General features: G+C 40.1%; 1 protein-coding gene across 1 annotated transcript; it reads right to left on the bottom strand.

Moving 5' to 3' along the window:
- Window positions 1-4,255: 4,255 nt before the first annotated feature.
- LOC146680933 (glycerol-3-phosphate dehydrogenase 1-like protein) lies at window positions 4,256-11,424 on the bottom strand. Its single transcript, XM_085448844.1, has 8 exons — window positions 11,003-11,424; window positions 10,307-10,484; window positions 8,428-8,568; window positions 8,061-8,199; window positions 7,802-7,914; window positions 7,483-7,716; window positions 5,431-5,537; window positions 4,256-4,807 (listed from the first exon to the last, which is right to left on the bottom strand). Exons 1-8 carry the CDS (start codon window positions 11,041-11,043, stop codon window positions 4,711-4,713), a joined length of 1,050 nt encoding a protein of 349 aa, XP_085304970.1. The 5' UTR covers window positions 11,044-11,424; the 3' UTR covers window positions 4,256-4,710.
- Between the last annotated feature and the right edge of the window lie 563 nt (window positions 11,425-11,987).

Here is an 11,987-nt window from a genome sequence, read left to right as displayed (position 1 = left end):
AGTAACACACTACAACGGCAGGGAATCAAATCCCGCAGTGCCAGACGTGTTCCGCTGCTGAAGCCAGTGCATGTCCAGGCACGTCTGAAGTTTGCCAGAGAGCACATGGATGATACAGCAGAGGATTGGGAGAATGTCATGTGGTCAGATGAAACCAAAGTAGAACTTTTTGGTATAAACTCAACTCGTCGTGTTTGGAGGAAGAAGAATACTGAGTTGCATCCCAAGAACACCATACCTACTGTGAACCATGGGGGTGGAAACATCATGCTATGGGGCTGTTTTTCTGCCAAGGGGACAGGACGACTGATCCGTGTTAAGGACAGAATGAATGGGGCCATGTATCGTGAGATTTTGAGCCAAAACCTCCTTCCATCAGTGAGAACTTTGAAGATGAAACGAGGCTGGGTCTTCCAACATGACAATGATCCAAAACACACCGCCCGGGCAACAAAGGAGTGGCTCCGTAAGAAGCATTTGAAAGTCCTGGAGTGGCCTAGCCAGTCTCCAGACCTCAACCCCATAGAAAATCTGTGGCGGGAGTTGAAAGTCCGTGTTGCTCGGCGACAGCCCCAAAACATCACTGCTCTCGAGAAGATCTGCATGGAGGAATGGGCCAAAATACCAGCTACTGTGTGTGCAAACCTGGTAAAGACCTATAGTAAACGTTTGACCTCTGTTATTGCCAACAAAGGTTATGTTACAAAGTATTGAGTTGTATTTTTGTTATTGACCAAATACTTATTTTCCACCCTGATTTACGAATAAATTCTTTACAAATCCTACCATGTGGATTCATGGATTTTTTTTTCACATTCTGTCTCTCACAGTTGAAGTGTACCTCTGGTGCAAATTACTGACCTCTGTCATCATTTTAAGTGGGAGAACTTGCACAATCGGTGGCTGACTAAATACTTTTTTGCCCCACTGTAACTACACACCTGTTATCAACCAATGGATAACCTGGCTATAGCAGAAGCTTCCAGAACCTGATGGATTCCCAGACTGACTCGATGATGTTGCTGTCCTCCGCTGTCCAAAGGGCTTCTCACTTTCAGACAGTATACGTCTGTATCCACTGTGGTGATTAAGCTCTTCTTTCAAGCTCGGGTCTCATCTGAAGGTGAGCTTTCTCTTTGAACCAAGGAATCTGGGCTTCTGTCAAACCACCGCAAGAGTCTCAGGGTTCCCACAAAACCCAGCTGATGACAGTTGCTGTTTGGAGATGAGGGCATCAACTTGTGAGACCCGGCTCTCCCATGGGAACCTGTGGAAGCTTATCCCAACCCACTGTGCACCCCCTGAAACTGGTGCCTTTCCCATCATGGATTACAGGAGCTTTATAAAGACTACTTAGATCTCCATGCACATCTTTCATCCAGAATATTTGCACCCATAAGATTGCAAAAAAACCCTCTAAAACAAAAAAAACCCCAATACAACCCCCCCCCCCCCCCCCCCCCCCCCCCCCCCCACACACACACACACACACACACACACACACACAATTTCAAAGAATGTCAGGGAAGCAGAGAAGAAAATCAGCCGATTTGCAGAATCTTTAAGGATGGGACAAAACTGTGGTTGCCTCAAGGTGTTTTATTTTGTAAGGTAAAGACCCTACAATAAGAGAGAAAACTCCAACAATCACACAGTGCCTATGAGCAAGCGCTTCACAACAGTGGGAAGGAAAAACTCCCTTTTAGAAAGGAAGAAAGCTTGAGCAGAACCAAGCTGAAGGAGGGGCCGCCATCTAACGTTAACTTCAGGGTATTTTACAATGCTAGCATAAGCTACTGCTTATGGCTAAGAGAAAGTGCTAAGATTGGCCAGCACATCTCTTTGTTTATCTAACCCATTGTTTAGGTGACAGTCGGTGGTGACATTCAGCAGTCCTGGAAAAATTAGTGGAAACTCATTAATCGCTAATGAGTTTCCAGTAACTTTGACAAAAACAATGCCTGGCCATCTAGTTTATTGGTATCGCCTTTGGTAATTCCTTTGAATTTAAACTGTCACATGCAAAAGTAAAAGCGCTATGAACCTCAACTATAATTTATAGTTTTAACTGGCAAACATGTTAATGCTATCAAGCTAAGATCTCAAACTGAACATCAACATCATTTAAAGCTTGCAAGCATCTTAGTTTAGTCAAAATACCACTATGCTAGCTAGTTCTTTGTTAACTAATTAGTTTTGCTTAATTTCAAAATAATATAAGTTACTGTTCAACACATTAGTCTGTAAAAATGTCACTGCTAGATGTAAATTGATAGTAGATTTTTTTCTCATCTTTGGAAGGCTTTTAGCCTTGTACCTCAGCTATCAATGCTTGATAAGAAGCGTTTGCCTTTATTTACTCTAGAGACTGTAAAACTTTATAAAAGAAGTCCAACTTCTGAGGTGAGTTGTTGAGTATGTGCTGAAATGTCTGTAAGTGCTACTGTTTTTGTCACTGTTAGCTACTGTTAGCCTCTGCTAACCAACCTTAGTGAAACTTTCTTTTAGGTGGATACAACATTGTTCGACTCTGACACTTACTGAATGAAGTTATGATTATGATTTAAGAACGTAATCAAACTGTTTATCAAAGGTAAAGTGGTATTTTGTATCCTGAGCCTAATATGGCATACGTTAGCTCTTAATAACAGCTTATAGTTTTTAAATGGTTGTTGTTTAGCAGGCTCCTTCTCAGCTGTCCAGAAATGAGAGGGTCACATATCTAATCTGCTGACAATAAGTTACTGTGACAATAATATCAGAAATAAATAAGCAAGTTTATACATGTTTTCATTTGTTAAAACCCTGATTTCATTTCTGAAGCTGACGCTTGAGGTCATTTTACAAAGAAACCGGTGGTGTACCTTTCATTCATGTTTTCGTTTCGTTGGTGAAGGGGACCCCTTCTCCTGTGATAAAACATGGGTATGGTCTTTCATATCTTGAGTCAGAAGGTGCAGGCATAAATGTATCAGCCTGTCCACAACACCAGAAACCTATGATGGTATTCCTTCACCTCAGCTTTTAGTGCAATATGTATGTGGCTGGTCTCAAGCTACATACATAAAACACCATTAGTGTAAAGGGTGATGTCCTTCCAGCCCGCTTTATTAAAATATGGTGGTGGATGGCAGAGACTGCTTCCCATGAGTCCATGCTGAATAAACTTAAAAACGATACAGAAGATAAAGATGAACATTGGGACTACTTTTGGAGCTATCTGAAGCAAACAGGAAATCATGACCATATTATCATAATCTGAAGGATTATTAACTGTGACCACCGGTCCAAATGTTACTTTACCGTCATTTTTATTTGCCCATTTCTGTGTTTCTTCTCTTGGAACCCACTGTTAGTTAGTTTCTCTTTTCTTTCTTTTAGACTTGTAAGGGCAGGGGTGCACACCAGCAGTTTTCTTGTGTTTTTTGTTTGTTTGTTTTTTCTCTCTCTCTTATACATGTTGCAAAATCAATAAAAACTTAAATGTCAAAAAAAATAACAATAATGAAAATATGGTGGTGGCTCCCATAAACTGCAAACCTGCTCCTATGCATGCATGTAAATGTACTGATTCTTTAGCGCTTCTCTAATCTATCTGAGCACGCAAAGCACTTTTATACAACTTACCTAATTCACCCATTCATACAAGCACTTTCCTATCTAACCTTCACACACATCAGAGAACAATTTGGGGTTATTATCAGGCAGTAGCATGCAGACTGGAGAAGCCAGGGATCAAACCACCAACCTTCTGATTACCAGAGAATCTGCTCTACGTCCTGAGCTACAGGCACCCATAAACACATTTATGAGGATGCGTCAGTTTGTTGGAAGATGTAATTACACGCTAATCTGTGCATATCTACAAGTTCAGTATCCTTTAAAAAATACAGATTGTATCTTTAAGGTAATAAATACATAAACAGAGACTAGAGACATAATATGTGACTTATATGGACATGTTACAGAGATAAACAGGGATGGGAAGCAGATGGAGATAGACAGTTGAAAGAATATCAAAGGTTTCACTGGTCTGCCCTATAACAGGGTTGAAATGTAGGGACAAGGACGGCGTTTGTTCTTTAATCTGCTCTCTCACACTGGGTTACTGCAGCTCTCCTGGGAATCACTTTCAGCCCAACACAGACTGACGGTGGGATCTAAAACACCACTCAGTCACAAAGCTGCAGACACAGGACAGGATACCAGCTTCCCATTTCAACAAGAAATGACAAGACTGTTTTGTTATGAATGGTTTTATTGAAAAAAAAAAAAAAAAAACAACCCACCTCCACATACAGAGTTAAAAAAGAATATGCTGGATTTTCAGGTTACAAACAGACATCCTGTAGTGACATACGACAATAGTTACTGACAGATTCTGGCAGTAGTACAAATGGAGTGGTCTGCCTTTGATGGTAGTTTATCCCTGCCACAGTTTCAAATGAAATTAACGCCACACAACGTTTAAAAAAAAAGCAAAATTGGTAAAAAGCAAAAAAGCAAAACCCAAAACTTATAATAAAATGCTGCGAAAATATTGTGCATGAGCCATGATTAAATGACACTGACGGAGATAATATGAAGTGCCCTGGGTTGTCATCGTTTTGTTAAATTGTGCGTTTCTCTGATGATTCTCTTCCGCCCTCTAGTGGTAGTAAATCTCTACTGAAGGAGCAGCAGTGAGCATGTCTGCAGACCCCGTTTACTTTACAAGTGCTCGGGGTGGTTCTGCAGACAGGTGATGAACTCTTTCACCTGTCTGCCCTCAAAGCAGATCTGGTAGACGGCTGCGAACAAAGGAAACCTGCAGAAGGAAGGAGACTCAAAGTTTATTGCATGTTGATGTGAGGACACTGCAAATGAACTGTTTGTAGGTCAAGGAACAGGAACAAAACAAGCTGCTGGCTATAAAAAAATAAATGATTTTAATATCCTTTATTGTCCGAGACAGGTTCAAGATAAAAATGAGCCCACAGCTGCTGGTCTAATCAGAGGTGTAATCAGGCGATATAAGTGAAAACACTTGTGTGTGTGTGTGTGTGTGTGTGTGTGTGTGTGTGTGTGTGTGTGTGTGTGTGTGTGTGTGTGTGTGTGTGTGTGTGTGTGTGTGCGCGCGCGCGCGCGCGCTTGTGTGGACTATGGCTGTTTATACTGCAGTTTGCAGGTAATTACAGATAGCAGGAATGCTGATAATTCTTATTAGTTTCATTTAGATTTCATGCTGCCGGTAATACCAAAACTTCAAGAACATAATTGTGATTTATAACTTCGATCCCAATCTTCGAAGAGCACAGCCAGAGTAAATATTCAGCCCGACTTGAACCATTAATGTAATGAAGGCGTACCCAGCAGACTGGAAACTGGTTCTGCTAATATAAAACAATAAAACAAAGACGTAACTGTACGTAAAAGGATTAGTGGACTTACTTGTTGACCATGTCCCTCTTTTTTAAGATCTTGTAGACCTCCGCGGAGGTCTGCGGACCCTGGAGCTTCTGGCCATTGAGCATTTCTGCCTCCAGCTCAGCGATAGACTGCATGAGCAAACATAAAAGCGTAGGCTGAGCAACCAAGTATGTTGACAAAAAGGACACACAGATAGAGATCTATTGTGTTGATGGCAGTAAGCTTTTCAGGGCTGTCCCGGATACCATTCTTTGGTCTCCAGAGAGTGAGCACTGCAAGCAGCAGACAAGCAAAACTGCTTCTAAGGGGCTTTGAAAGGGAGCTAAATCTAGCAGAAAAGTCACTAAGAAGGCGACAGTGAGATGAACTGAGCCGCGATGATCACTGCTGTGAGCGAGGGGGATATAAAGACTGCCCAGCAAATATTTGGTTAGAGCCCTTAAACTTCTTCCTTCACTGCGTCCATGACCCAAATCAAAGATAGCGTGTGCACGCTACCTCTGTGTACACTTCAATTATTCATAGAGTAAACCCAACGGGGGCCACTTTTCCTCAAGATAAAAATGCTGCAGCCCCATTTAAAGTCTGAAGGAAAACATGACTGACTGAAAGAGTTAAATGAAGTGCAGCTGGGTCCATAGACCTTTTGGACAATGATGCAATTTTTGTAGTCTTGCCTCTGTGCACCTCAACAGTGGATTTTGAATGAATCAGTCCAGACTTCCAGCTTTAATTCAAGAGGTTTAAGTTTTTTTTGCATTAAATGTTCAGAAAAAACAGCCATTAAAAGAAAACAAAACTTTGTTTTCCTTTTTAATACAGTCCCCGATTTTCACAGGCTCAGTCTCAATTGTAGAAACCAACATGGACCAACAAGGATTGTTTTTAATACTTGGAAATTCCTCTCGAGACGCTCTGCCAGAACTTTACTTCACCCACCTTCAGCTGCTGTTGTTTGTGGGTCTCTCTGCCCTCAGTTTTGTATTTAATAACTGAAAGGCTGCTTGGTTCAGTTGAGATTAGGTGACTGACTTGGTTATTGAAGATCTATTTATTTGCCTGTGAGACTCTTGGGTTTTAACTTGGGGTTGAACAGTTTTGCAGCATTTGGTTGTATCCTCGCAGGGAGTAGAGCCTCGTACACTTCACAATTAATCCTGCCGCTTCTATCAGTAGGCACATCATCAATAAACACCAGTGAACCAGTTCATGCCCTTACCACACCATGAGCACCACAATGTTTGATAGATGATGTAGTATTCTTCAGATCATGAGCTGCTTCTCTAATCATACACACCTTTCTCTTTTTATTGTTCTACTACAAGTTCATCATAGTTTCCAGAACTGCGCGGGCTATTCAAGATGTTTTCTGGCAAAGTCTAATCTGGGTTTATTGTTCTTTGTGCAAACCACCTGTAAATTCTCTGTATCTCGATTCATAAAGGCACGTTTTGCTTGTAAACTTTGACAATGACATAAGTACCTCCTCTATAGTGTTCTTGACTTAGTTAGATGCCATTAAGATGTTTTTCTCAACGATGGAAATAATTCTGTCATCATCCACTTCAGTTATCTTCTGTGAGCTTTGAGGGTTTTTGGTGTTGCTGAACCAGATTGTTGATTTGGACACTACGACAGTTTTTGCTGTCTCTCTGATTTTTTTTTCCCAGGTTAGTGATGACCTCCCTCATTTACATTAGTATCTGTTTTAACATTATATCGAGAGTTTGAGTGAAATGCAAATGTGAACAACACTCACATGTCTCTGAAACTGCTCAACAGTCAACTGTTTAATTACTTTTGAGTCTCAGAAAATGCGGCACTATGTGTAAAAAGAAAAAAGCCGTAATTCCTGAACAGTTAAAGCTAAATGTTTATATAAAAAAAGACCTTTGAAACTGCACAGTAGTGCACTTCAATAACTTTGATTTTTTCCTCTTAATACTAATAGTAGATATTTGATTTACATTGTAATAATTAACATTTAGTTACCCTTTGGATTTGGATTTTTGTAACTTATATTCCTCTTATTTGAAAAACAATAATTGCGATGGACTGTCCTCTCTGACTCACCTTGGACGTTCTGACGAAGGCCTCTGCGACCTTCCGGTTTCGTCCTCCGTAGCAAGTGGTGATAAGGTCGGCCACGCCGCAGCTTTCCAGGAAGGTTGTAGAGCTCACTGAGCCTTTGCAGAAAATTTTGGCAAAGGCAACCATTTCCATCAGGCCAAGCCTGATTACCGCCGCTTTGGTGTTGTCGCCACAGTCGAGGCCATCACAGAATCCAGCGCCGACCGCCACAATATTCTAGTAATGCATGAGGGGAAGGGTGCAAACATTTTAAGGTTTTCCATTATACAAGGAGAATTTGACTATGGAAACATCCGTTTACCTTTAAGGCTCCACAGAGCTCCACTGTGTCACTCTCCCGCACGACAGCGATGCGAAAGTTGGGAGTCTGCATCAGTTCTTTGAAGATGTGGCCGTTTGCCTCATTTCTTGCTCCTGTAGTGAATGAAGTTTATTAAACATAGAGTGCTAAATTGCTCCAGCAACACTTAAAACAGGAAGTAACTGTGCACTAGCTTGTCTGACCACCACAAAACCTCCTCTGCAACTTATCTACACATGTGCTGTACAAAGTATCTAACCGATGGTGGTTTCACAGAACTTCTCATCCGCCACCTCGCTGGCGATGTTGGCTCCCATCAGGACGCTGACGTCAATCTGTAGTTTCTCTCGGATGATGTCTGAGATTAGCGTCAGTCCTTCCGGTCCCTCATCAATGCCCTGGATGACAATAATCAACAATTTAAAACATAACCTCTACCCTGAATGGGCTTTTGGCCTTGAGATGATGGTGACACATACAGGATGTGATTGTCTCTGTATTATATTGTATTATATACAAAAAACTCATGATGCCATGACCGCAGAAAAATAAGAAGCTGTGGTTAGGATACTGTTTCCCCTTTTATGCTGGCAGAAAATGTGACATGAACAGTCACAGGGTCTTACTTTGATGAGTGATATCCCGATAGCTCCCTCTGCGATGTGAGGTTTCATCTGATCACAGAGTTTCCCAATGAATTGGTGCGGGATTACAAAGACGAGGATCTTTGCTCCTTTAACAGCTTCTGTGATGTCTGGAACAGCCACCTAGTGAGCCGACAACAGCATGTTAGTCCTCATACAGAACCAAATCATACAGTGCCAGTATGCAAGACACTTCATTTTGGATTTCCTCTAACCCACACAGGATCAAAAGTATACATACAGACTTAAATATATACATGTATTCACTTAAATCTTTTAATATGTGTTGCTGAGGGCTGTACAAATTCTTAACAAAGCCAAGGCCCAGTCATGATCACCAATGATCAATCATGACTAACAGACCCTGTATAAAATCCAAATAAATTCAAACTTTTCACCCAATTCTTTTTTTTTAAGTGATTAAAGATGTATGCTGTACACTCAATCCACTCTGGAAAAACGGCAGGTCAGAGAAATCATTAAAAGCCCCAAATGACCATGATATTCATGCCCATGACGAGTGGATGTAAACTTCTGACCACAACCGTATATATCACTGTACACTGATATATATACTAGTTTAATGCTAATTTACGGCAGTATGTATCTGCGGTATATCGTTTTTCATTAACGTTGGTAAATATTTAATAAGCATGTAAGGAATAATGCAAAGATAATTATGACTAATGCAGCGTTCCACTTGGAACTTGATGTTGGAACTTGGGAATTATGTCTCTCCTGAGTTAGCACGTTCCAGAAAAACCAAAAAAACAGGAAGAACAGGTTTGAAAAAAATTCTTATCAAGGTGGAGCTATTCAGACATCACTAGCAATTCAGCATAATTCTTATGTTTTTGCACTTAAAACACACAGCCATAAACAGAGCCTGAGAAGTGCTCTGAGTGAGTCAAAAAACACACAACAGTGACAGCACAGATTAAAAGTTTACAGTTTTACTACAGTTTAGGTTCAGTGCCAACATCTTGGATTAGTAACTTTGGGTATGTTGGTCTGCGCTGACTTCCCGAGTGGGAAGTTCGAGTAAGGTGGGTGTTCCATAGAATACATTTCTGACCTCCAACTTATTAAGGAGCGCACCGTAATCTGAACTATTTAAAGATGACACTGCATACCCACTGCAGCAGCTTAGTTATTTATAGATTCCATGATATTTTCTAATTTTTCATATTCTATGACAGTTTGAACTCAAGTTTAATGATCTATAATTAAGCATGTGGTAACTTTATACAACCAAAGACTGCAAATAATGTCTCAAAAGCCAGTTTGGTGGCATTATTCTCACATTTTAATGAAATATAATGCACTCATTTGTATTTTCTTAAATTAGTTTTCGAGTGTATAAATAGTCTGGCCCCAGGATGTCTTTCTAGTTGCATTCAATAACAAAACAGTAAGAGGAGGATTGTGAATCATAACTGTAAAATACCACACCACAGATCTAAATATGGACGGTCAGCAGCTATGAAACACACTCCTAATTGAAATCAATTTGATTACAGATATCAAATCTTTTAGAGTAAAGGTCAAAGGTTGGTTAATTGTATTAATTTATTAATGTATCTTTCTTACGCTATATTTTTTCAGTATGTGTATGTATTGTATCTCTGTGTATTACAGTGCATTGCAGTTTTATGCTGTTTGAGCATTGTGAATGTAAAAGACCAACAAGGGACAAGGGCAGGAAATTAGCAATGGTATTGGAACCATGTCAAACTGCATTGTTCCTTTTAAAAAAGTTAAATAATCTTATCGGTGCAATGTCGTGTGCTTCAAGATTGCGGTAATTAGCAAACCGGACTGCATAATCTACAGATGATGCTTCTGTAACTGTTGCACTTACCACATTCTTGGGCAGCTTGTGGCCTGGTAGATACTTGACATTTTCATGCTCGGTGTTGATGATCTCTGTCAATTTCTTCCCGTCAACCATTTCTTCATAGACCCACATGTTCACCATTGGGTCAAAGCGGTTGGAAGCTTTGACATTGTGCCCGATAATTTTGGCAATGGCAGAACCCCTGAGGGAGGGACAAAGATCAGGTTAGAGAGCCAGGACTGAGCCTAACCCAAAACCACAGGTTGAAGCTCTGGGAATTAAGTGAGTACACAAAGTACGGCATGTTCCTGAAAAGGCTAAAAAAGCATGCTTAGGCTTGGAATTGGACTTCTTCCAGGAACATGCCCTTAAGGGAGAACTCTTTGTAGTCCCAAGAGTTAGAACCACAAAAGGTACTCACAGGTACTCCGTACAGGTACTCTACAGGAGTGTATGGATTTTATTTTGCAAGACCCTTATTTTAGAAAGCAGGATGCTACTACACGAACAGCTCTTTAGAAGCAATCGAGGAAGGCTGTAAATAACAGCTCCAGATCTTCCTTTCTGATGTGCAGGACAGAGGTAAAGATAAGCCTATTAGATTATGAATACAGCGGGTTTGCAACCAGTAAACGACCAAATCAGCGATCAGTTTTCAGTTGGCTGAAAAAAGGGAACTCCTACTTCTAAAAGAGGCAAAAAGATACAGAAAAACGTTACCAGTTTCCAGATCCAACGATGCAAACTTTCTTTCCGGGCATTTTTAAAAGTAGAAACTCCGACAGTGAGCGCTTTGCAAATACAGCCTGTTGTCCTTTACTCCCCAGTCTTTAACTTCCTTATACGCCCTGAAAACGCTGCTACTCTCTTACCACGCCCTTATTGTCACGGCTACACCTCTTATTATGTGCAGTTCATAAGCAGCAAAGCCTTCTCCACGCATCTCCACCGTTTAGACATCTCCACTGTTTTTGAAAGCTTCATAGCCCATATTCAGGTTCGAGTTTAAAGGTGACTGCATGCAACAGCAACAAGTCCGCTATATTAAAGCGAACGTTTTAAAGGCCAGTTATTATTTAATATTATCGGGAAATATGGGATACCGCCAGTCACATTACTACCTCATGATAACAAAAGCGTATTTTAAAGGCGCTTCCGGTCATTGGGCTTTTCAAAATAAAGCTCTTGCTAACAAAGGATGCCGCTTAAAAAACAAAACCACTACACCCCTAATTAATTTAACACGTAAATTAGCTTATACATTATATTTAAAAACGAGGTATGAAAAACATTAAAAACAAAGCAGATTAATAACGCGTTTCTTTTTAAATAAATATGATTCAGCCCATCATTGAACACTCCTGGCTATCAAACATTTTTACATATTTGTCAAAATATTTATACACACAAAACGCATCTGTTTAATATCTTTAAAGTTGTACTTGTCTGCACATGTTCAGCGTATACAAAAAATATCAAATAATAAATTAGTGGGAACAAATATGGATAATATGTGGCCTATTTGTGTAATTATTTATTCACTTTATTTTTCACCTACAACAATGCAAAAATATATTATAAATGTTTTTAAGGTTATAATTCCTTCTTTCAGATAATACTTACCAGTCAGTATAAAAATAACAAAAAACTAATTTATTTGTTGTTCTTTCTTGTTACTTAATACACAAAATCTGATAATATTTTA

Source organism: Copadichromis virginalis, linkage group LG23 (genome assembly GCF_057382275.1).
Source record: "Copadichromis virginalis isolate Kocher_CV1m ecotype Utaka linkage group LG23, C_Virginalis_male_GT1.1, whole genome shotgun sequence".
In the NCBI taxonomy this organism is placed as follows: Eukaryota; Metazoa; Chordata; class Actinopteri; order Cichliformes; family Cichlidae; genus Copadichromis; species Copadichromis virginalis.
The sequence above is the reverse complement of the archived record's forward strand: the minus strand, read 5'-3'. Positions and strand labels throughout refer to the sequence as shown.